The sequence below is a fragment of the Ischnura elegans genome, chromosome 2, assembly GCF_921293095.1.
Source record: "Ischnura elegans chromosome 2, ioIscEleg1.1, whole genome shotgun sequence".
Classification (NCBI taxonomy): domain Eukaryota; kingdom Metazoa; phylum Arthropoda; class Insecta; order Odonata; family Coenagrionidae; genus Ischnura; species Ischnura elegans.
The window spans coordinates 2,237,761-2,264,456 of record NC_060247.1 but is presented as its reverse complement, the minus strand read 5'-3'; the positions used below and the strand labels follow the sequence as shown (position 1 = coordinate 2,264,456).

Below are 26,696 nucleotides of genomic sequence, written 5' to 3'. Positions count from 1 at the left end.
AGACATGAACCCTGACTTAAAAACAAAAAATTCATGGCCTGGAATCAATGGAGACAGAGAAGTTGATGTTGGGGTTGGGAGGATTACAGAAATTACTACAAAAGCAAAATTCCCGGGGTTCAGTGGATGTAATTAAAGCAATCCAGGAGCTCAAATGTCTGAGACATCCTTTGCATCTAAGTGCCTTTGAGCAATTTGGATCACTTCTGCAAACATGGACTGAGAAAGATTTCTTTCCTGCTATAACGCTGTGTTAACAGATAAGAGAACAAATGTAAAAGATGACAACTTGATCACAACAGCAATATTTCATTTGAAATTACAGACATTTAAAAGTAATTTCTCTCTAAGTAAGCTAGATATATGTATACGCGAAGGATAAATATGTAAAATAGGTTAATTCAGTCAATACTCCATGTATATTATTGCTTTAATTATTCCCAATCAATAATATCCTAAATTTAGGGCAATGGGTGGGCCACTGGAAGGATGGCTCTCAATCAACATAAATTATTTTGGCTTTAAAATAACACCGATTTCAGGGCAAAATAACATCGCTTTTGCAGAAAAATAACACCACTTTTGGCTATAAAATAACCCCACCTTTTGCATGTCCCTACTAATGAGTCATAGTCTATTAAAGCCTAAGCCTTCATTGTTTAACGCTGCCGACGTTCATTTGCTCTATCTCATTACAATTCCAAGGTCAATTGGCTTGTTAAGTCCCGTCATAGAGTAAGTATATGTAGAAAGCTCACCACAGGTACAAAAATCGTATACGTTTTTGGTGTAGTTCTAGAACAATTAACCAGATGGCTATGAACAATTTTGGCAATTTTTTGAATTTGCTCGTTCCTCAAGTCTAAAAATATATTCTGGAGCAGAAAGGGTTGCTACATGTAGTGGAGACATAAATTATTTGAATTTGTTTATAACAATTGTTATAAAAAATATTTTCTCGAATTTCGGCGAGCTACTTGATTTTTCCGAGTTTATATTCCTAATCCATTTTCCGGCAGACTGTTCTTAGTATAAAGTTGAAACTTGCAGAAAATGTTTATAGCACATTTTTTTCCGTACTGGTAAACTTTAATTTGTTCATAACTCAGTTTCAACGTTGTTATGTGTGTTTAGATATCTTTCGGACGAAAAATCTGGAATTTTGCAGGGTAAAAATCAATCGCCTCCTAACTTTCGTATCTTACGATATAGGTCCATATATGCTGCGTATCAAATTTGGGCAAAATTATAAATTTATTTTTCGTGAAAAAATTGTAACTTTATCTCGATTACAAGGGTAGTTATGAATTTTTAATGGCCGCACCTCGTTAGGCTTTCCTTACTGGCCTGGGTCTACGCTGAAAGCTCCCGCCTCCCAAGGAGATCGTTTTGCCATCAGATAGGTTGGCGAAGTGAGCTGTTGTTTTGACGAGGAAGAGATTTTCCGTGAGGGAAGATTTTTTCGCTTCAAGAGACAATGTAAATCTTATTCATGTTCAGGAATGTGAGATTGGATCTCTACACTGAAAAACAATGCCGTTTGCCTTTCGCTAACGGTCATAGCCTCTTCACCACAGTTGGTAACTAAAGCTTAAAAGTATTTGGTAATGAATTCTTAAGCGCGCAGCTGCAAACGAGCACAAAGAGGTATGGATCAGCAGTAGCATTTTTGGGAATAGGGGTGGTCGGTGACCTTGATTTGTTTGCTTGATAGCGGGATGAGTAATGGCCCATTCTGTTACCACGTCGAAAATGAAAAGGTTTCTTTCGGCTCTACCAGGTTTCTACTTCGGGTCTTACGTATGGAGCCTGGGATCATCTAATGTATGGTTTTGTCTTTCCTTGAGACCTTATTCTGATCATAGTTGTGATAATCGTCGTCTCGTCAATAACAAGACGCATTGTCGTTTGATGCTTAAATTCTTGCCTCATTATATGAATGAATCCCTTCTCCCAGCGACCAAAAAACGAAATATCCAAAAATACATTTTATGCGGTGAGCATTTATACAGCAATATCAAATGGAGTATTTTTAGCATATTCCGATTGTAAGTTGTTGCGGCACTAGAAAAATATGGCAATTCAAAACTATCCGCCCTCCCCTTTTTTGAAACCTCCTATTATGCAGTTTTTTTGGGAATCGAAACTGCAAACAAAATTTGCTTCGTAGGCCTCATGGGGAATCCTAATCCGTAGGCTTTAATATGTTATTGCGTTAGAATCTTGAGTTATCCATTCATTAATTGTTATAAAATATTAGATTCTATGTATAATTGATATTGATTCCTTTTCGTACACAATTTTACAGTCCAAAGCCTATTTTTTTGTCTTTGATAACAAGTTATTCATTTAAATACTGATTTTCAACACTAATACAGGATTTGTTTCAATCATACAACATAAAGTAGGTTCGAAGATTTTCGCGGCGTTGATCAGATTATCTCTGCATTCTCTTCGAGTTTCCACCGCGTCCGTTGGCTTTTGTCGAAACTGTTCTCGCCAAAAGGCAATGGACGTGGTGGTAACCCGAAGAGAAGGCAGAGATCATGCAACATAAAGTTTTAAGTCCAAACTTCGAACTGCAACCGACCTGTTGACGAGCCTTTCCGGAGATACTTCCTCTGAGTGGCTGAAATGTCATTTATCAATGATTTTCCCGAGGTGTAATCCTCATTTTCCTCCGTTGTTGGGGACTTATGTCCCGACGAGTAAAAACTAGTGATGTGTTTTTAGAAGGTTAAAAAACTTCCATCTGATGTAAAAAAAATTCGGCGTAGTCGACGTACAAGTAGCCCTCCGGCGTGAGAATGTAGGAAAACAAAATTGTGCGATATATCTATATTATATACAACCCGATGTGTGACAGATAGCTCACTGATTCACGTATACAAATTCCCGACCACTTCCGGACGTGCTGGGAAGACGAAATTTTTACAGGTCGTGGAGAAAAAATATTCATCGGGGGGAAAAGTCCGAAAACTCGAAAAAGTCGATCGGTTTTCGAGATATATCGATCCGAATTAGCATTGGAGCCTTATGGGACTAAAACTTTTTCCTTTCATCGCCTACTTGCAAATGTCTTAGGAACATGAAATTTCACTGACGGAAACTAGATTTTTTGGCTTATTTTTTGATGTGAAAGTTTTTGCCATATTTTCATTATAAGTATTTTTTATAATTTTTTTAAATTTCCAATGCTTTTCTTATGGGCCTATCTTTGGATTTTTTTAAAACCAATTTTTAATCGTTATAGAAATAAGTCCTTAACGTATGAGATACTAGATTTTTTGGTTGATTTTTTGGTGTGGTTTTCTTTGCAATATTTTGATTTAAAGTATTTATTTTAACTTTTTCAAATTTCCAATGCTTTTCTTATGGGCCTATCTTTGGATTTTTTTAAAACCAATTTTTAATCGTTATAGAAATAAGTCCTTAACGTATGAGATGCTAGATTTTTTGGTTGATTTTTTGGTGTGGTTTTCTTTGCAATATTTTGATTTAAAGTATTTATTTTAACTTTTTCAAATTTTCAATGCTTTTCTTATGGGCTCACTTTGCAAATTTTTTTGACCAATTTGCAATAATCGTAGGATCAATTCAATTTAATGCAAGATACTAGATTTTTTCCTTAATTTTTTGGCTATCCTTTCATATCCACATGTTAATCCAACTTCGAGTAATTAACGATTATGTATTTCCATTGAATTTGCGACTCCTACAACGTTTGGTAACTTACAACACATCCGCCGTGAAGTTTGCATTCCCTCAACACACGATTTTAAATTTCTCGGAATTTTTTTTCGCCACTTCCCGACGACGTACGGACACCAAATTCAGGTGAGTGACGTCTTTCTCGTGCCCCTACGTGCCGCAACCAGGAGAACGCAGAATATTAAATTTTAACGGGTGACACCGTCGAAAAAGCATGCTTACACTACAGCTACAGAGCCGAAATGTTTATCCAAGGTAAACGATGCCGCGTTATACAGAACAAGCACTTTAGGTCCCCCGAAAACCCCCTGTGACCCCCCCAAAAAAATAAAAATTACTTAATAAGTTGTATATTTCGTGTACCATTCATCCCAGTTGTATCGTTTTTATTGATTCCGAATGGGAATTGTGTCGGCTATATTTACCCGTCATGTTCAATTATCCTGCCCCAATTACACACCCGCAATAAAACTTCAAATTTTTAAATGTACATTTCTTAACAAAATAGTAGAGTAATAAAAGGGGTTCCAGGTCATGGACACGTAAAAGCGATTTTTTTAAACCACTTCCCCATAAGGTACGGCTACGAAATTCACATTAGTTATGCCTTATTACAGCGCCTATGCACCGCTATGTGGAGAACACAGAATTGGTAATCTTAATGTGAGTAATACGGGAAAATTCATTGTTCCCCTGCAGCTAGATCGCTGGAATTTTTATTGTAGGTAGACAAAGACCTTTTATGCAAGAAAACCCCTCTAAATTTCACGTGGCTTCCTAGAAGACCAGGGAAAAAATAATTTTTTTTCTGTAAATAGCATGTTCTTTGGTGTTTTCGCATATTTTAGCAGTAATTCCCTTCTCCTATGACTAATCGCTAAGTAATTTCTTAGGATGATTGTGACCGTAGTCAGTACACTCATAAAAAAACCCTGGAAACTCCCAGGACCGCCTTAAAAACATCGTTATAAATTAAAAAGATGCCACAATCACGGCTAGCATGCGTCTACATCCTCCAATATTATCCCCCGGCAGCCTTCGTAAACGATAGGGGATAGCCGGTAGTACTCACTGCTTGGTAAGGAGTGAAAACCCGGGCGGCGAAGCTCCCCCAGCTCCAGGAACGTCGGACGCACTCCGAGGAGCCAGAGGCGAGGAAAAACTCCGAGAACCCTCGGGCGGCGAATCCGCCCCGACACGCGGAGCACCCGAACGTGTCTTACAAGGGGGAGGGAGATGATACCCCCTGGGCGGCGAAGCCGCCCACGAGCGAGGAACGGCGAAGCCGTTCCGAGGAGTCAATGGCCCGGGGGTACACAGGTAAACCTTGGGCGGCGAAGCCGACCACGGGCGAGGAACGGCGAAGCCGTTCCGAGAAGTCGATGGCGCGGGGGGACCCAGGTAAACCTTGGGCGGCGAAGCCGCCCCACCACGAGGAAGGGCGATGCTGTTCCCAGGAGCCGACGCCTCGGGGGGACTCGGGTAACACTTGTGCGGCGAAGCCGCCCTCACACGATGAACGGCGAAGCCGTTCCGAGGAACTAGCGGGTCTCCGTCACAGGGCTACCTCGATATCTGGGCGGCGAAGCCGTCCGGTGGGGTCAGCCGGCGAAGCCGGATGCGGGTCGCCGATAACCCTCGGGCGGCGAAGCCGCCCACAGGCGAGGAACGGCGAAGCCGTTCCGAGGAGGCGACGGCTCGGGAGACACAGGTAAACCTTGGGCGGCGAAGCCGACCACGGGCGAGGAACGGCGAAGCCGTTCCGAGAAGTCGATGGCTCGGGGAGACCCAGGTAAACCATGGGCGGCGAAGCCGCCCCATCACGAGGAAGGGCGATGCCGTTACCAGGAGTTGACGCCTCGGGGGGACTCGGGTAACCCTTGGGCGGCGAAGCCGCCCTCCCACGATGAACGGCGAAGCCGTTCCGAGGAACAAGCGGGTCTCCGTCACAGGGCTACCTCGATATCTGGGCGGCGAAGCCGACCCCTGACGAGGAACGGCGAAGCCGTTCCGAGACGCCACGGGTGGGACGGCGAAGCCGTCCGTCGGGGGCAGCCGGCGAAGCCGGAAGCGCGGGGGTTTTAGAGGGCGTAGCCCCCTAATGAGCGCGCGCGGCGCGGCGAGTCTACATTATATACAACCCGATGTGTGACACTGACCACTCACTGACTGATTCACGTATACAAATTCCCGACCACTTCCGGACGTGCTGGGAAGACGAAATTTTCACCGTTGGTGGAGAAAAAATATTGATCGGGGGGAAAAATCCGAAAACTCGAAAAAGTCGATCGGTTTTCGAGATATATCGATCCAAATTAACATTGGAGCCTTATGGGACTAAAACTTTTTCCATTCATCGCCTACTTGCAAATGTCACGGGAACATGAAATTTCACTGGCGGAAACTAGATTTTTTGGCCGATTTTTTGATGTGAAACATTTTGCCATATTTTGATTAAAAGTATTTTTTATAATTTTATGGTTTTCTTTGCAATATTTTGATTTAAAGTATTTATTTTAACTTTTTCAAATTTCCAATGCTTTTCTTATGGGCCTATCTTTGGATTTTTTTTAAAACCAACTTTCAATAGTTGTAGGAATAAGTCCTTAACGTATTAGATACTAGTTTTTTTGGTTGATTTTTTGGTGTGGTTTTCTTCGCAATGTTTTAATTTTAAGTATTTCTTTTAACCTTTTCAAATTTTCAATGCTTTTCTTATGGGCTCACTTTGGGAATTTTTTTGACCAATTTGCAATAATCGTAGTACCAATTCAATTTAATGCAAGATACAAAATTTTTTTCTTAATTTTTTGGGAATCTTTTCATTTCCATAAATTCAACGAATTTCGAGTAATTAACGATTATGTATTTCCATTGAATGTGCGACTCCTACAACGTTTGGTAACTTACAAGGCATCCGCCGTGAAGTTTGCATTCCCTCAACACACAATTTTAAATTTTTCGGAATTTTTTTTATCCACTTCCCGACGTCGTACGGACACCAAATTATATTACCTTTGCTAATCCAAGTACATCTCACCGTATGAAAGTTAATCACAACCAAGTTGATTTTGATCAATCGATTAGAAGGTAAACGAAGAAGATTTGATTATTTCCAAAGCAGAAAAAAGGAACAGTGTGCTAATCCGTAATAAGGTCTGATGCATCGCCAAATGTGATGATGTGTTGGAGGATACCTCATTCGTGATTCTCCCCCGTGATCCAACGGATAGATTCCAAAAAAGTCTTAAAAAAAGCTTTATCTTCCTGCTCTAATTTTATAAGTTAGCCCCTAAATTAAATATCATCTTTAGGCAATTGCCTGGTTTTTCACCAAAATATAATATTAATAGCTCCATCATTTTGCCACAGAAACTTCAACACCTCATACATTACCATCCAACTCCAAGCTAGTTTCATTTGACGTAAAAAATCTATTTACTTCTGTACCTGTACAAACAACCTTGTTACTTATGAGAGACTTACTTAGAGACCACAACATTAAAAACAGTGTGTCTTGTGAACTTCATTGTCTAATGGAACAGCGTGCCAACATTATTTTTTGTACAGTAAGAATATTTATCACCAAACAGACGGCCTTGCGATGTGGTCCACCCTTTCACCTGTAATAGCCGAAATATTTACGGACAATTCAGAATGCCAATTACATATTTGATTCGGGCATTCTATCTTATCCAACATCTTCTGGTACCGTTATGTTGACTGCATCATTTGCCGCTGGACCGGAAGTGTCAGACAATTAGATAATTTTCTGAATCTTTTAAATCCTCGACATCCTAATATTACCTTCGTAGTAGAAATAGAATCCAAAAAGCACCTAAACTTTCTCGATCTCTCCATATCCATAGTTGATGACAAACATGAATGTGGTGTAGACAGAAACCCTTGCTATAGTGATACAATCATTCCGAGTTACTGATGCCATCCAACCTCCCAAAAGTTATCCTCCTTTCATTCTATGTTACATAGATTGGTCAATTTACCTTTAAATGCAGTCAATTTCAATTGTGAACTTTCCATAATGAAATCAATTGCAATTTCAAATGGCTACAGCTTAAATACTTTAACTAAAATCCTTCAGAGAAAGTTGATAACGCGAGCTATTTCACAGCTTTGCTCCCATCCCCCATCACAGAGAATTTTAAAAATTGGTGCCGGTCATTTTTTGTGGGAGACCTTTCCAACAGGCTTGCAAACAAATTCCCCAAAAATAAATTCAATGTTTCTTTCTACAACCCTTGCACTCTCGGTGAAGTTCTGTGTCGTGACAAAGACAAAATAGAACCCATCCATCAATCCGGCATTTACAAAGTTAATTGTGAATCATGCAACTTGAGTTTCATTGGTCAAACAGGCAGAAGTTTTATTATCAGAATGAAAGAACATAGAAGGTGCAGGAAATTGGGATGAAACGTCACTTCTCGCCAAACATTTGGTACAGACTTTTCATTCTTGTCAATTTCAACCAGAATTTTCTCCACCCCTTCAGTAAGGGCACAAGGTTTGATGTTTTAGAGCAATTTGAAATAGTACAAATTTATACAAATATTCTCATTAGATATTAAATGTTATCGTGGACATACCCCGTTAAGACGGTCAAAGGCTCCGCTCCGCGTAGTCATAAAACGACCGTTTTCGCAGTAGAATCCTGGGGGTGAGGGATCGGAGAGTAAAGAAGGTATGAGTCTCGGCTGGTATCTTTCTGGTAGGTCTTTTTGTATGATTCCCGGGAAAACAAGTCACTTTTTCGAAGTTTGAATGCTTTTAATAGAAGCATGGTCTTCGATCGTATCCAAAGAAAACGAAATGAACTTCAATGAAACGTGCTCTCACCTCGGATAAAATACTTCCACTGTCTTCACCACTGACCATTTGAGAATCGGTGTCTTGAATAAAAACATTAAAATGGTGAATGCTGTGCGTTAAAACTCATACAGTTTCAATAACCTTACCGCGTCGCAGTTAATCCAACTCCCAACGCGTGCAGATGAACCCTGCCGCAAGATCGATAAATCAATGTAATTTTCGGCGTCACAAACTTATTTCCAAGATCACTGCCTAAACACCTCAAGAAATCTTCAAAGAATGCTCTCATATAAAATACTCTGCGTGATTTTGCCGAAAAACCATTTTAAACACTACCTCAATGTAAAACTTTGTCGAAAAACAGTATCCGCCATTTTGTAACTGCACGGTAAGAATTTATCGATGATATTCTTTAAGATTACGGAACATTAAAGAAAAAACACCATGCCAACAGATTATGTGGTTTTTTATTCTGCAAGAATCCACCTATAACTTCACCTTCTACTTACTTTGGAAGATTTTCAGAGAAAATTGAAGATGGACGTTTTTATGGAAATTTGCTCACGTTTAAGCCTGTTTATCTCAGAAACGGGTAGGATTTTTGTCAAATGAAGTGCATATCAATAAATTTCAATCAGTTTTGAGTATACCTGCGAAGTTTCAAGTTTATAACTCAAAAAAGTCATTTTGTAATTTTGTCCGGCTTTTTCCGATTTCCGCCCACTGTGCGATGTCCCACGGTCATATTTGCATCAAAATTTGATGCTGCTGCTCGCTCGGGTTGCATGCCCGCCACAAAGATAACCTGTAGAATTCGGTCTCGATACCTTAAGTAAATCTTTTATTATTTCCAAAACATCCCTCCTTGTATTGCGATTCTAATGATCGCTTCCTTCTTATTAAAGATCAACTCATTATTACGAATTTCCTAGTTGAGAGTTTCAATCACCTATCGAGACCAATTTTTGATCATTGTTACTTTTAGGACCACACCAGGCGATGAAATAGACGATCACAAACGTATACAGTAAAACTTCGATTTTATGCACTTCGATTTTACATCAAGTCTCGTTTTTACTCAGCGACACTCAAGTCCGGCCGGAAAGCATAGGGAGTTGCAATGGTGAAACTTCGATTTTACATCTTTTCTTGATTTTACGCAGTTTTTCGATTTTGCGCAGCATAACCCCATCCCCAAAGAGGCCGCTAATCTTGATTTTACGCAGCTGTCTTTCGACTTATTTTGAAAATCCCGACTGGAGCAATATGAAGTTAGGTTATTTATTCATCTCAATGAGTTGCAAAAATGAATACCGGTACGGTTGAAATGACGTCGCGCTGTTGGGCGTGAAACTAAAAACATCGCGAATCTAATTATTGCTTCCCCCTGCGCCCTCTCAGTAATATTTCAGGCTCCTTTACGAACGCGAATATCGCTCTTTGTTCAAATTTGCCGTAGAAGGATATCGAAACCTAAAACATTCGGCAATCCCCGTGTATGCGTAACTACCACTGATTAAGACAGATGATCGCCGGAGATATTAACATTATCACCTTTCGTTTATTATTCGACTTATTGATCGACTCTCTTTATAACATATTTATTGCAATTACAGTAGATAGTCGTTAATCCGGTATTATGAACTACAGAATATCAATCCCTAACGGAAGGTTTTCTAGAATTTTACCAACGCTATGTTTTCCGTCACCCCAGCGAAATATAATGGCGAAATGAGCCGTTAAAAATCCTCCCGTGCCAAAATTTTGGCTTCCAAGGAGATCCAAAAAAGATAGTCGTACTTCTAGTATAGACGTAAGTCGATGGTGATTCAACGCGATGGTAAAAGCAGCATGCGATATCAAGGCCTCTCATTCCGCGGGCTAACCCCACATCTGCAGGACGAATGGAGGCGAGGGAAAGTTGGTTGCGCGGCGCACTTATCATAACTGAATCAACTTGCATCTCATTGTCAGTGGGTTTAAATAAAAGATGGTTGGATCTTGAATAGCTATAAGCTTAACTTCGCTCGGTGGCAAGTGTTTATTTTTAACGGAACGGAAGTTAATGCCCTCAGAGAATAACTTGCGTCATCAATCGTCACGTAATCATTGAAGTCAAACTCAAGACGTGAATGATAAGGCAGTCCCTTTAAACTCAGGAATGGCTTAGCACCATTAAATCGAAATACAGCAGACTCCCGATTATCCGGCTGCGGTTTATCCGGGTTGCGGATTATCCGTGCATGATTTTAACTCTCGCTCAATTTTTCCCGCGATCTTGTAAAAAAATAAAATTGGACCCAAAATTATCGGAATTACTGCATTAATGCTAGGATACACCAGGCTTATCATTTCCGTCAGAATCCCGTTCGTAAAACGGAAGCGATCGCGCGCTAGCTGCATTCAAGGGATCACCGAGTTCGTGTTTTCCAAGCCTAGCAGTGCGCGAACGCACTCCGTGATCACGGATACACGTCCGGCAGCAGTGGCAACCCGGGCAACTTGTGCGAGACACGACTGCGTGGCGTGGTGCCTGACGATGTAGTTTCCGATGTCGAGCAGTTGTTTTGAAGCGTTTGTGCAAATCACTTTTCTGTATCCGCGATCACACAGCTACGATAGTGTGGTTTTCGAAACCAGGCCTTACATGGAGCATTAATAATACGAGTACAACCATGTTATTGCCGCTAAAAAGATCGCGAACTGGCGAAGAAAGCTCTCATTGAGTCCGGGAAGCACGCTAATAAAGCAGAATAATGGCATAAATAATAATATATTGTTTGTTTTACGTAAATTATGATCATTACAAGACATTGGATTTGATGTTTGGGTTATCTGTGTTTTCCGATTATTCGTGCCGTCCCTCCCCATCATTAGCCCGGATAATCGGGAGTCTACTGTACAAAAAGTGTCCAGTGTTGTTATCAGATATGAGGAGGCAAAATATTACGTGAAGATGGGTCACACGGCTTGTGAGTCGAAGGTCCCGGCGCTGAATTCGCGGAAGAATGCCGACAGAGAAGCTATACCCAGTAGATTCAATCTAGTAATGCTAAAATTTCATGGGAAAATACTTTTTTAATGCGTCAAAATTATAAAGAGGGAAAATTTTTCCTCACTATTTATAATTTTTTATTCATCACTGGTGGCATGGCGGCAATTGCTCACTTAAAAAAAGTGATCTAAACACCGGAAAAATCTGAATTTCCGAATATCCCAGGTCCTGTGTGCTCCGCATTATCTATGGTATACTATTTGGAAGTATGTAACTGACAGTCTGGGGGGCACGTGCCCCCCCCCCCTCCCCTAGATCTGCCTATGGCTGGGGTCATTAGCGCCATGAAGTAAGGGCTGGGGGATAGGAACCCTATGTTGGCATAAGCCAGGTTGTAATGATAGGCTCCAAAGGGACCAGGACTTGACGTCCCATCTGCTGGACAGAGTGGTGCACTGGAAGTGCCCTCCTCATTACACTCAAGTGGGGATAGGGCCATCGCTTATAAGTTTCTGCTACTGCCAGGACTTGAACCCAGGCCCACTGGGTGTCAAGTCTTTGTGATGTATTAGCGAAATTTTGCTCCCTGTTAATTGGGTTAATTTGGTTGACTATCATCAGATATCTCATTTCTTCAATCTCCAATCTTTGTTTGTCTGCTGGTGGTTAAACTGATTTCCTGAAAACTGCTTTTAATGAGAATATTTTCGAAAATTAGCTTCTCTGCGAGCATTTAGTATCGCCATTCCGACATTTCTCCTGGGTAACAGAAGTAATCTTAGTGCCAGAAATGCTAGCGATTCAACCATGTTGTTCATTGGAAACCATGGGAAACATTGTTCAGGAATGCATCGTTGTTTTTCTTAAGGTAACACATCATCTCTGGTGTTGCTTGTGAGTAAACAAGATTATTAAGCTTCATTTTCTTGCCTCCAAATGAGTAATTGAATCCGGGAAACATATATCTGACTCGATTGAGAAGGATTTCATGCTCCTTTACTGTAAAACCTCACCTGTGAGACTTTTTCTGGTTCCGGTTCTGGCTTAAACCAGAAATATGCATATACCTAAGCGTTCTAAAAATAATGAGCAAGTTTTATCCTGAAAACTATACTCCTCCTCAATACCAAATCTTGATTTTACACACTTTGATTTTACACAGTGCCCATATCGGTCCCTCCAACTGCGTAAAATCAAAGTTTTACTGTATATACACTTGAAATAATGTTTTGTGAATTCACTTCGCGGTTTAGTGACATTATAAATTCAAAACTAAACCATTTAGTATTCAATACAGTACTAATGAAAAAACTCAACAGGTTTCGATATTTTCAGATCTAGAGGTTTACAATAATGCTAAAGACCTGAAAAGAAGGAAACCGGTTGGGTTTTTAATGCATACTGTGTGGAATACAACAAAGTTTATTTTTGCGTCCATAATATATATTTTTACTAATTAAAATGCTCATTTGCAAACTTTGTTGTATTCCACACAGTATGCATTAAAAACACAATCGGTTTCCTTATTTTCAGGTCTTAAGCATTATTGTAAACCTCTAGATAAAGACCTGAAGGCCGAGCAGTAATTCCGGTGACTCACAGCGATGCATTAGACAGCGTTATTGGATAACTTGTTGCAGGAAAACCTTGAGTGTGGGTCTAATGTAACAATTTCGTTGACTTAAACATGGCCGCTGGCTGGAACCGGGCTGCCATTCACGGCATGACCCAGAGCGTGCCAGAGAGTCATCTCGTGTGAAAGCCGGCTGAACTTCACGGCATCGTGATGTGAATGGTGGCTGGCGAAAAGTCGTTTCGTCAGAAAGCGGCCTCAATGTAGCACTGCCTGAATTTCACGCCGTAGATGGCGCACCGCCGGGCCGGATTGAAATGGGGGCCATGGTGACCACGGCGGCCGTCAACGGCAGATCGATAATTGGGAAATAATTTTTCAAGTTTCTTTGAATCCGATTATGTTTAGTTATGTGCACTTCTTTCCCTGCCTTTCCTGACCGATTGGCAACAGCTGTAATCAAAACTAAGGGATTTTGTTGTGTCTAGCTGCTGTCCTACCTTTCCTCAACACCTGGGTTAGGGGTATCAAAAGGGAACCCACGACATGAAACATTTTGGCCAATTTGTAAGTTATACGGTACTATGATTATACCGTAGCTACCCAGCACTCGGTTTGAAAACACCATCGTGAGTGCTTTGAGTGAGTGTTTTGCGGTTGGACTGATTTTTTTATCGTAGTTCCAGCTTTAAATATCGAACGAAGGAAAGGAATTTTTAAATGCCAAAACCTAGTGATACCGCTCAAGTCTTGGCAAGCGATTTCAGCTCAGAAGGATTTTATGTGAAAGACAGAGTATTACTGTGCAAAGTTTACTATAAAAGATTTGAATTTGAAAGATTTGCCACATTGTTAAAGCACATCAGTAACGATACACATGAACATGCGAAAGAAAGGGGACCTGCAAAACGACATCTATATTTTGAACACACAGTCACTCAGACAAAGAAAGAGATGGAGGAGCTTGTTGTTGCTACTAGAGAAGCAATTTTAAAGGCTTTATTTAGTGTAGAGGAACTTGATAATGCAAAAATTCTGGAATGGCTCTCGAAGTGTACACATATAAGTAGAGGCAAAGATTATCGGTGAATAAAAACTGTGAATTTCATCATAAAAATCTGTCAATTTCGGTTCAAAATGTCGTCATAATATTGCAATTTCGTCATAAAAAAATACAGTTTCGTCATAAATATTCTTTTTTATCCCAAGAACAATAATTTCACCAATAAAAATGCTTATTAGCATATTAAATATATTATTAATGGTAAAAACCTTGATAAAGAAGGGTCAAAGCAAATGCTAAAGGAATTAAGCATTTGTTAGATACACATACCATAAACACTCATTGCTATGCATGTATTTCAACCTCATAACGCTGGACAACTGCGGGAGTTGTACAGATGGGGAATATTTTTGATTGGTCTAAATTTCACTGTCTCATTGGCCTGCATGATGTAAAAAAACTAATAGTTTTCACTTAACACATTGATAACAAAAGTCTTTACGGCCCTACACAAAAAAATATAATATCAACACATGCAAGTATGTATTTATCTATTATCTATAAAAGTATTTTTGAATATGCCATCTGAAATTATTCACACTCTGGAATCTAAAATTGGTCAAACTTGACTTTAATTCTACATTATTTGGAAGTTTAGTGGTTCTTTTATTTATATTTCCATGCATGGAAAAATTTCTTTCTGCATTTACATTTGCCACAGGTATCCACAGGGTTTACACACAATTTTCTACAAAATGGGGAAAATCATTTTAAAGGGCAAGAATTAGTGGAAGTACTGAAAATTCTTTTCCTTATTCCTGAACTGACCAAACAGAATCCTTAAAAGCAGAATAGCCTCAAAGTTCTTGAGTTTCTGTTAGTGATTATATGAGGACATTAGCAACAATTGTGCTTAAGTCCTTCACATCAGTCTGAAATCCACCTTGAGTTAAATGATTTTCCCATGGCTGAAATAATCTTCTTTCCTGGGTCATTATGCAAGGAATGACAACTTGGTATTAGTCTTTATGCCTATTTGCTTCAGGACCTCACGCATGGAAAGTTGCACAGGTTTTTTGAGACTATTAAGAAAAGATTCATTTTCTTTTCCAAACTGTTCGTTGCTGACTAGGGTAAAGGAATTCTATAAATTAAGGTTGAGTCGGTTCTTAAATTTTTTCGGTTCTCGGTACCGTTCTGGTTCTCCCCAATCCTCCATAATTTCATTTGCCAAGTAAAAAAGCTAAATAACACATTGTTATGAATGCATGATCGACCATTATGTCTCATTACATCGGGCAGCCTCTGGTTCTTTCTCCAGGTTTTTTGTTGTAACTTGTAAGTCAGATCAAAATACATTCTGTGATGTAACTAGCTTAAATTGTTACTTTAATTGACAACTTATTTTCATGCTTCACTGTCACAGTTCTTATAACCTCAACATTAAACTGCTCAACACGCCGGTACAGCGACAACATGCATAAACTGAGCGGCCATGAATTAAAGCAAAATTGTAATGCAGTGTTGCATTCTGAAGGACAACCACAATTTTCGACGCCTTGCATTGGTTTATCAACTTATGAATAGGCTCTCGAAACGCATGTTGCTCGTCTATCGAAGAATTGCTGCATATATACATGAATCAATCTTAAGACCACTCTTAGACGTAATGACTTTCCACGGGTGCCGTTCACGGCATGGCACACGGTGTTGCAGAAAGCCATTTCGTCTGAAAGCCACCCGAATTTCACGTGAACAGCGGCCGGTGAAAAGTCGTTTCGTCTGAAAGTGGCCTCAATGTAGCATAGCCTTTATTTCACGCCGTAGACGGAGCATCGCCGGGCCGGATTGAAATGGGCGCCTCGCCGTCAATGGCGCGATTCGACTCGTTTGAAGACATCCATATAGACTTTTAGTAAGTTGAAAGAACGTCACCATGCCGTGGCTGGCGGCAGGCGAAAAGTCAGCTTGTTTGAAAGCGGCTACAGAATGTTACAATGTTGGCGAGAGCGACAAATTGACGACCCCTTAAATCCGCGTGCTAGTGAGCAACTCTCAAAAGAAATAAAAACATGGACGCCGTGCAATCAGAAAGTAATATTTGCGTTTTCAAATCGATTTTTCACCTTTTGGCCTTGAATACGCTGCAAACCATTTCAGCTTTGGGCGCCAAATTCAAATCCTCGTCACAGTTCCGAGCCCGGTTCCAAAGCACCGAAATTATGCGATCGGTTCTGGATACCGTTTTTTTTTTAAGAAAACTTAAAGTAATGGGGTATTTATTACTGGCAATGGTGGGAAATATTGTGCCAAATTCGCAGAAAAAGTGCTTAAACGCGAAATTTTATTTCACGTTTCGCGGTTTGCAAAAATTCGGAGCCCCTATATATAAGGTATTGGGGATTTGGCGTTTGCCGATCGTATTCGCCAAGACTATATACTTGAACCTTTTCTTTCGTGTAGTTTTGTGAGAAATTTTGTACAATCGAAATTGTGTTAAATGTTATGTAAAATGCTTAATAAAAGCATAAGTATTCATGGAACGTGTACCATAAAATAATTAAACATCTATATACCTGGGAAAGTTGTAGCATTATAATAACACCGCCAAGATTTGATATGACACCGAAATCACATGGTTTTTAAAACGAATTTTAGAAAAAAAAAAAACCACTTTCATGGACCTCTTGTAATAGGGTTAATGTGATCCTCTACCATCTTAAAACGCGAAAAGACCTTTTGCACTGCACACTCGCAATCATCAAGTACATGCGCTAATTTTCCCTCACATCTATTATTGCTGTCTAGTCTATCAGGATCTAAATGAAGAGCACAGTGCTAAGTTTCAACGCCTATTAACCCTCATATGGATTTACAAATTTAGTTACGTTGTTGGATTTTCGGCACCGCAGCGGCGCTGCGTCATTTTTTGTTATTATCTTTCAAAGTTAGCCTGAATTTAAAAGTTTTCTGATTGATAATGGTAAATACATCTTTTATCTTTATTTCTCATCGTGCTTTGCTAGATTTAACCCATTCTTGTGTAAGTTATAACAAAAAATCTGGAACGCTGCATTCTTTTCCATTTGTTGCCATCGTGCTCTCTATTTCTGTTCCCTTTGTCTGTTATTTTCAAATGAAAGTTTTAATTTCATGTGTAATGGTTGTTTGAAATATTTTTCATATATGTAGTGCTGGACAAACTCCGCTTTTCAATGTTTATATTGTTTATGTTTTTATGTATCTAAATACTAAAAATGAGGACCGAATAAAATTCGTTTATGCGTATGTGACATAATTTTGCGTCACTGCGTCCACCCATATGTTATATCTTTGCAGTGTATGTAGAAGGATAAGTTATTGAACATTAATAATCGAACAGCTGTAGGTGAAGTGAGAAGAGACGAGTGTTACTTTCGTGATTTTTACAGGATTCTGGCGATCTAGACACATCTTACGAATATTCTGGGAGCTTATATCCTGCAATTAAAAAAATCAAGTCCTATAGATTTTGAAATATAAAGGATATGGGATAATTAGCGACGTGTCAAAGAACCCAACGCCGCTTTGGAGGTGAAGCTATAAGAGCCGGTATTTTTTTCCTACCACAAACCCCATTCCCTCACTGGGGACGTTTCCTTAGAGATGGGCGGGTAAATGTGATGCTTGGGAGTGCACCAGATGAGGTTTTACTCCTGGATTGGTGGGAAATCCAAAAAAATAACTTCTTAGAAGTATGGGTTATAGGTGGTAGGGAAGAGGAACAGGTGCCTATTTTCTTTCGTCCAACTCTGCGTGAGGGACTGTTGGAAGAATGTTCTGGAGTGACAAAAATATCCTCACGCTGGGAGGACTTCCCTCACATTTTCTTTCTGAAGTGTTTCACTGACCCAAACATTGAGAATATCCTGAGACTATCCATACCTTCCCACTAAGCTTCTTTATTCGTCATTCATCGCCTTCTTCCCCCCTCCCCAAAACTTGATTGAACTTCCCTTCACCCTAATGACCCACCCGAGCTGGACCTTCTTGGAATGAAGGGAGGGCCACCGCAAGGCGTTTTGACAAGGCTTTTGTTCCCTGTCCCTCATGCAGCGATGGAAGGATAAAGGAAAAGCAGGCTTTTATATCTAATTGCCTCCTTGTACTCCTAGCCTTTTTCGCGATAAGGGTTTTCTAAGCTTACAAGGCCTAACGATCTGGGTATTCCCTGATCCTTGGCAGTCGACACACTACCACCCCTTTACCTCAAAACAACCTACCAGACTTTCCTTCTCTGTTTTCCTCCTTACTCACCCCTTCACGTTAGTAAAACCCCCAATGAGTAAAATATCTGTGCATTTGAGTACACAAAGAAATGAGAAATATATATACAAATTTTCACTTCACTGTACATTTTCTATTCTCCTATTCATCATGAAACGATTTTTACCGTGTAAATAATGAATTAATAGTCAGGAAAAAGAAATAATTTTCTGACACACAATTAGTTGGGTAGTTACCTATCTTGATTTCACCCCAATGGTAAGCTGTGTCACGTCATCGGTAATTATATAAATGCCAGGAATTTTGTGTAAGCTATCGTAGCCGCAAATGAATATTTTCGAATGAGAGGTACAAGACTTATAACAGTAACCGTGTGATGTGTTCTTCACGGTAGTTGGTGAAACCTCTGAATCTCCTGGCAAGTTACAATTGCTCATTCAACGAGAAATATTCACACGACGGTGAGGAAGCATTATTCTACGAATTCGGATAATGCATTGTGTTAAAATTTTCTTGGAATTGCTGCTTGGTGTAATTCAAAACATAGTAACCCTGGAATTTGCCCAAAGGTGACTATCGCCACGGCAGGTACGTGGAGCAGAGAAGGTGCCAAAGCAAATAAGTCAGAAGCCATGGAAAAAACAACCTTAGCTAGAGTGAGCAGAGTGGCTATGAGTTTCTGTGAATAATTCTTGCAAAAAGATGAAGTTTTGCCAATGAACATTATAACGAGGCAAACACAATGTGTGTTAGATAAAAGAGAAAGCACAATTGGTATTGTAATATTTTCCTTTTGTTAAACAATTTCACTTGGTTTAAAAAAATTAAATAATAGGATTATAAATAGATTATAGCATTTCATACGAATCATAATTGCTCTGACATAAGCGTTGAGAGTACAGTCCCCGACGTAGCGACGAGGTTATTGTCGTCCCAAGCAAAACTAAGTCGGAGGCCAAGGAAAAAATAACTTTGGGTAGCCATGAGTTTCTATGAATTATTCTTGTAAAAAGATGAATTTTTGGCAATGAACTTTATATCGAGGCAAACACTATGATTCTTAGATAAAAGAGAAAGTAAAATTGGTATACACCCATGTCTCGTATAGCGCAAGGGATGCGTTCCTTGGGGTCTTTGCGCTATACGAATTTGCGTTATACGAGAGCGTTTTAACATTGGGAAGATAGGGATGCGTTCCTGGTAGCATTGGTCTTGGGTATTGAATTTCCTCTAAAACATCTATATTCCCATAAATAGCCTTAGAAAACATTATTTATGTAAATGTTTATAGTTGAAAACATCTTTAAAGATAGTATGCACGCATTCAAAGACTTTTATTCAAGTTAGCAAAAATTCTTACGTGCTTTTGAAATTCCCTCCTGTCGTGCGGGTAGGCTAACATCTGCTATCTCAGGGGATCGTAATGCGTTGCCAGCAGTTGACGATTTTTCAAACTAGTCTAAAAACAACTATTATGTCACTCAGGCCCTTTTGTTGCTCATCAAAATGACAGGAAAATGCTACTTTGAATGTCATTTCATAGCTAGCGGAGTTTATGAATGATAAATCATTTTAATTTGAAGTCCTCCGAGTCATTAGCAGCTACGCGAAAGAGCCTTAAATGCCTTGAAACCTGACCCAGGTTTTCCTTCCCTGAAAATGAATGAACGAGATTGCATTCTTTTCCAAAACAATATTGTCTCGTCAACACTAAAAACTAGTTGAGGGGGAAAGGAGCCACTTTCAATCACAGCTTGGAGTTCATCAGAAAATGTTGCGGTGACTGCGCTATCAACACTTGCAGATTCACCTGATATCGCCGCACTGAAAATACCTGCTTGCCGTTTAAATTCTGGAACCAACCGGAGCTTTCACTAAATGTCTCGGAGCGATTACCACTCTCGTCTTTTTGTACTGATTCACTATGAACTTTCCGTATGTGTAGACCGCTTGGTTGAAGTTGGTGCGGCTGAGGTCACTGATGTTTTAACTTCATCTTTAGTCAGAATAAGGCATCGTGCGTTTAAACTTCCGAGCAATATCGCTTTGACGTTCTCCATTTTCAAAGCAATTGACCTCTTTCAATTCCTCTTCTAGGTTTATAGTTTTTCTTGATAAATTCTTGATTTTTCTATACGCATTCCTATTTTTTGGCATATTCTCTTGGTTTTTACTCTGTATGGCTCTATCTAAATCACCTTCCACTGCTGAACTGTATTCCTGAGAAGCAGAAGGCCTACGACTTCGGGGAGGGAACGAAGCCATTGTGTTTGAGACTCTATAGCGGACCCTTTTACGTGTTGATGCTATTCTTGCACAACTCGGCCACCGCTCCATTTATCCCCCGTGAATACCGATGACCTTGAAGGCTTTAGCGTAGACCCCCTACCTGGAAGTCAATCGCCCGATAACCTATGACGGCAAAAATATGTCTCAAACCGTATTGCTTAAAAAAACTTATTTCCACTCGCCCCACGCTTAATTAATGATCTTAATTAACTGTTATCATTTTGTTAAGGAGACAAGATAAATTACTTCGGTGGGCCGGCTATCTGGACCCAATGACGAGCAATACTTTTGGCCATTGCACAGCAATGGATTTCGATTAATATATGAACAAAAAAGAAGATTTGAGGCAAGCAATAATATTAATATGCGTAAAATGATAGAAATTTCGTGTGTACTTAGCGCAAGTTCACGATTTATCACGAGAGCGTTTAAGATTTTTGATTAGGCTACACTGCGTTGCAATGTTTCCCCGAGGAACGAAGTTGCGCCAGTTGCGCTATATCGAAATTGCGCTATACGAGACATGGGTGTAGTAATATTTTCATTGTGTTTAACAATTTCATTTTGTTTATAAAGTTTAGAAAATTAAATAATATGATTATACATAGATTATAGCATTTCATACGGAACATAATTGCTTTGATATTAACATTGTGAGTGCAGTCCCCGACGTAGCGACGAAGAAATACTGGCGGCGCCGTAAATCCAACGACGTAACTTTTTTCATTAGAGGCCAATAAAATGTAAACTATCAATACTATGAAAACAAAATTTTAGGTGTAGACGAAGAAAGCAGAAAAAATAGACTACTGAAAATTAAAAAATGATCCATTGGAATGGAAAACTTTTACACCACTTTTAAAACCACGAGCGCCGCTAAAGCGCAGCAAATCCATATGAGGGTTAAATATATGCATTAGTTTTATTTAAAAATATTTAATAAAATAATTTTAGCTAAAAATAAATGAGGATAAACACATTTCTCCCTATTTCACCGGTCTTGTTTGGTTGATGGCAAAAACCAAGAGAAAATATGTAGTAGCTTTAAGTGTAAAAATGAGAGCTTTGTGATAAGGTGGTTCTTATGAATGGAGTCTACTCTATACGTAACTTCATTCATTTCAATCCAGTCCAGACATTGCTTGTGTGATGACATGACTCATTTTAGGATTCTATTCTTTTTCAGCCTTGTGCTCTGTGGACTGGAAAGCAAATATTCAGCCTAACATTGAGGCCCAATTCAAATTGCCCTGTCAAGGCCAACTTGAGGACGAAAGGTCGAGCGTACACTACAAATGAAGAGTTTTGCACCAATGATTCATGTAAGTACCCTTAAATCTATGTATTTCAGGAGGAAAAGAAGGAGACCGTAACATCATGAGAAAGACGAAATCTTATTATTGACATCTTGCCAACCATTCCACTGGTAAACCAGGTTTTCACAATCATGTCACAATATTCCCGCATAGAAATGTTGAATGTAGTAGGGGGATTTTGCATGAATCCCTTAGCTACCTATTGTGATGAAAGACAATATTTATCATTTAAAATTGAATACTGCAGCTATCATCCCGCCATTTTCATTTTGTATATTTCTAAATGAAATAATTGCTTTCCTTGTCGATTCAGCTCAATGCGCCATTGTTTGCACAAGGAACAGTCTGAAATCAAAGGACTGCCTATTTAATGCTTGTGGATGCATACATATTTAGAAAGTGCTCCATAATTTTTTTGAATATATATATCTAACCCATTTTATTCTTGGAGTGCAATAATTCAAGTGGATAGCAGTTGATTGCATCTCACTGGTGGCAGAATGAATGAAATTGTTGTAATCATATGGAAATACTGATACTCCTCTATGTTCTTGACTGCTGTTTACAAGATATTGATCACGTGGCAATGGAAGTTAGATGGGGCGAGTTTGTAACCCCGAGGATAAATGTGGTAGTTGACTATGCACTGAGGTAAAGATGCCAATCACACATGATTATGTCTTCATAGAAGCTGAACACCATCAGTACAGTACCTGTTGATACACCCCTTCTTAGGTACAAAAATTAATTAGTACGTATCTTATCTGTTGGGTACTATTTTTAATCTTTGGCTCAACGCTTTGTGCATTTAGTTGTCTTCACACATTTTCCAAGAGATTCACTCTTCCTCATTTCCTCATTAGTCATTTTTCAACTAAAAATGTGCACCATGTATAGGTAAAAACTATTAAACTGGAGTAATTACATAGTGGGGGTGGACGGATTCTTTTCGGATAAGGACTTGGATCAGATCCTTGATTTTCGGAGCCAGTGTTTCGGATCGGATGTTTTCAGATCCAAATGCATTTTCAAATTCTTGCTATTAAATGAAGTACCGTATAAGCGGGAGCGCGCTCCTTCCCCTCGACCACTCCTTCAGCGCTCTTCACTTATAATTTCCAATTTCTTCCATCCACCATGTAGTCCAACAATGAACACACACGTTCGAATTTTTTAAACCGCAGGTTTTGACACCAATGTAATTTTCAGTTGCAAAAATCCTCATATTAACGTGACTACGTAGATTTCCGCGGTGTTCAGGTTCCAATTTCTCCATATTTCCGGTGCAACCGCGTCGGTTTGTTGGTGATGACAACAGTTTCGCTGGCACTGCTGCCAGCGTCTTCAGGTCGAAGATGATGCCGGTCCACGATTTTCGTCCTCCTTATATAGGGGGTCAGTCCCGCCAGTTGTGGCTGCCGCTCTCCTATTGGTCCGCCTAATGAGCCTCCTCCAATGAGCATCCAGATGGTAGCCGTCGTCTCTGTTAAAATTGTCCGTCCGGGCTATCTCAATGGATTCGCGGATGAGTCTGGGAAAATATCGGCCTTCTTTCACTATTATCTTGGCGTCGTCAAACTTAATGTCATGTCCCGGGGTCCAGGCGTGCTCCGATATGGCAGACAGCTGGAATTGCCTGTTTTTCGTTGCCCTTCGGTGCTCTTGCATCCGTATCTTGAGTGAACGGCAAGTCTCACCGATGTATTCTTTTCCACACGAGCAAGGGACCTTGTAAACACCTTCATGAAGGTCGTGCTGTAGTTTGTCTTTGGCTGTGGGCAGCAAGTCACCAATTTTTGTCGTACAGTTAAACCTGGTGGTGATGCCGTGCTTTTTCAGGGCCCTGGCAATCCTTTCGGTGGTCCCTGCGACGTAGGGAATGACGGCCCAAGCTCTTTCGTCTTCCGTTTTTTCACTTGAAAGTCGTTTTCTTTTAATGGTCCTTTTCAGGGCCGAATCCGGGTAGCCATTCTTTTTCAATGCTGCAATTAGATGTTTCTCTTCTTCTGCCAGCGACTCAGCATCCGAAACGCGGTGGGCCCGGTGAAAAAGTGTATTTATCAAGGATGCCTTTTGCACAGGATGGTGGTGCGAGGCATAGTCTAGATACCGGTCCGTATGCGTGGCTTTCCGATATACAGAGTGCCCGAGGTGACCGTCACTCCTTTTCTTTACCAAGACGTCCAAAAAAGGGGGCTGGCCGTCTTTCTCTAACTCCATGGTGAATTGTATATCCTTGTGTTGGGAATTCAGGTGCAGTAGGAATTCCTGTAGATTTTCCTTGCCGTGGGGCCAGATGATAAAGGTATCATCCACATATCGAATCCAAAGGGATGGTTTGTGCTTCGCAGAGGCCAGTGCCTTTCTCTCAAATTGCTCCATATACAGGTTCGCTATCACTGGTGACAAAGGCGAACCCATTGCTGCGCCTTTTATCTGCTCGTAGTAATTATTGTTCCACAGAAAATACGAATTCTCAAGACAATATTGCACTAATGACGGGAAATCTTTAGGCAATCCAACTTTTGTGAGTTCTTTGATAATATCTACTGAGTCTTTAACGGGGACACGGGTGAACAGCGAAAAGACGTCAAAACTGACTAAGAGGTCGTTCTTAGTAATGGTGGTGCTATTTAGGATTTCAATGAAATGGACAGAATTCTTCACATGGGACTCGGTCTTTCCCACAAACTGTTGCAATGATTGAGAGAGATACTTTGATAAGAGGTAAGTGGGGGCACCAATTTGACTCACTATAGGTCGCAGTGGAACTCCTTCCTTGTGGATCTTCGGTAAACCATATAATCTTGGTGGTTTTGCGGCACGTGGTATGAGGTTCCGCTAAGTCTCCTGAGGGATGGATGACCTCTTGATGAGTTCCTTCACTTGTCGCTCTATCCTGGTGGTAGGGTTCGATTTCAGCTGCTGATATGCAGGATCGTTCAGAAGTTGGGAGATTTTATCGTTGTAGTCCTTTCTGGTCATGAGAACGGTTGCGTTGCCTTTATCCGCTCTCAGTATGATGAGACTGTCATCGCTCTTGAGTTTTGACAGAGCTTCCCTCTCTGTAGCGGATAAGTTTTGCTTAGGTGGTCTAGTAGTGCGGAGAATGTGAGAGACATCCTCTCTTATTTCAGCGGCGTCATCTTTTGGGAGCTTTCTAATGGCAGACTACAGATAATCGTGGACCGGCATCATCTTCGACCTGAAGACGCTGGCAGCAGTGCCAGCGAAACTGTTGTCATCACCAACAAACCGACGCGGTTGCACCGGAAATATGGAGAAATTGGATCCTCATATTAACGTCTGAAGATAAGTTTTGAAAAATCAGGTCCTCAGTGTAATGGTAATTGCTCGGCAAGACAGATGTTGACTATTTACCTGGTATGTCCTTCAAAAGTACGCGTTTCTCTACATTTGATAAGCGATTACTATATGCAGTATAAATGCCGCGGGATGCCCACTCGTACCAGTAAATTTAGCGCGCCCTCCGGAGCTGAAACCCCAGCGCGATCTTTCCCATGTTCACCTCTGGGGTACCGACGTGACGGCGCGATGCTTACAAGAAAAGCAAACAGGAGCATTTTAAAAATACGTCACTAAGGGAGAAACTCCCCTGCCTGCCGCTTGTTTTTGACCCAGGGTTTCAGATGACTGACTCATGCTGAAAACCAAGGCCACTCAGTTCCCCTTGGACTTGCGACCGGTGAAGGGGAGGGGGGGAAGATAAGAAGTTTGTGTAAGAGGTGCACCCCCAGTTTCGGCTGCAATTTCTGGGAAAAAAGGTGCGCCTCTGACACCTGCTTATACGGTAATTATTCAAGTTTATTCTGCTATATCCAATGACAATCAAAGGAATGCTTGTTACATTTTCATACACATTTTAATAATTTTATATATTAAAAATAATTTTAATAGGTTTTCAAGTTGTTTTATGAAAACATCTTTACATGCTCATGACCTAAACTGTTACGCTTGGGTTTGGAAATGAAAATAGGAAAAATCTTCGGATAAACCACTGACCAGTGACATAGCGAGAGGGGGAAGACCGGGGGGTCCGGACTCCCCGAAATATAAAAATACAATTACTTCCCTTCATAAAAGGAAACGAAATATTGAAAAATCATTCATTTACAATAGATTTATTTGAAAAATGAAGTTTTTTTCGATTGTGAAGGGTGTTAAGAGTAGTTTGAAACCCTCTACTTTGTATCCTGTTGTTTAAAAATGTTCCCCCTGGTTAACGAAATGCCCGCCCTACCCCACTACTGCTATCGACTGAATTCAAATTTTCCTCACGCACGTGTCCCCCGAATTTTGTTGCTTTCTCATCGCATACCGACTTGTGTTTCATCCGAGAATGCTTCGGTATGGTGAGGTGCATTTAGCACTTCCTCACGATAATTTCATGCCACAGTGCACGCTTATGGCATACATTGGTTCTCCTTATCTCAATAGAAATGTTTCAAATGTTTCTACACAATGAAAGACATTTTTATCAGTATGTCATTAAGTTAAATTGCAACTGCGCAATCAGCAACACAATTAACAGTATTTAAAACAGCGTTAACGTCATGTGCAACAAGGTGCTCGACCGCTCAGCATGAAGATGGAGTGGGCAGCAGAAGCGCGTAAAGGAGAGGTGGAGGGGAAGGAGTGCGCTCCCTCCATATTTCAAGCAACGAGGCTACAAATGAGAGAGTCAAGGACGAACAA

The 26,696-nt window shown here is 40.3% G+C and overlaps 1 protein-coding gene across 1 annotated transcript in view; it reads left to right on the top strand.

Annotated features, from left to right (window-relative positions):
* Positions 1 to 26,696, top strand: part of LOC124153326 (DNA-directed RNA polymerase III subunit RPC1) — a 164,684-nt gene that overhangs the window by 34,774 nt on the left and 103,214 nt on the right. Inside the window, exon 12 of the mRNA XM_046526426.1 lies at positions 21,851 to 21,986. Coding sequence (XP_046382382.1) covers positions 21,851 to 21,986 — 136 coding nt within the window. The remainder of the gene's footprint in view (positions 1 to 21,850; positions 21,987 to 26,696) is intronic.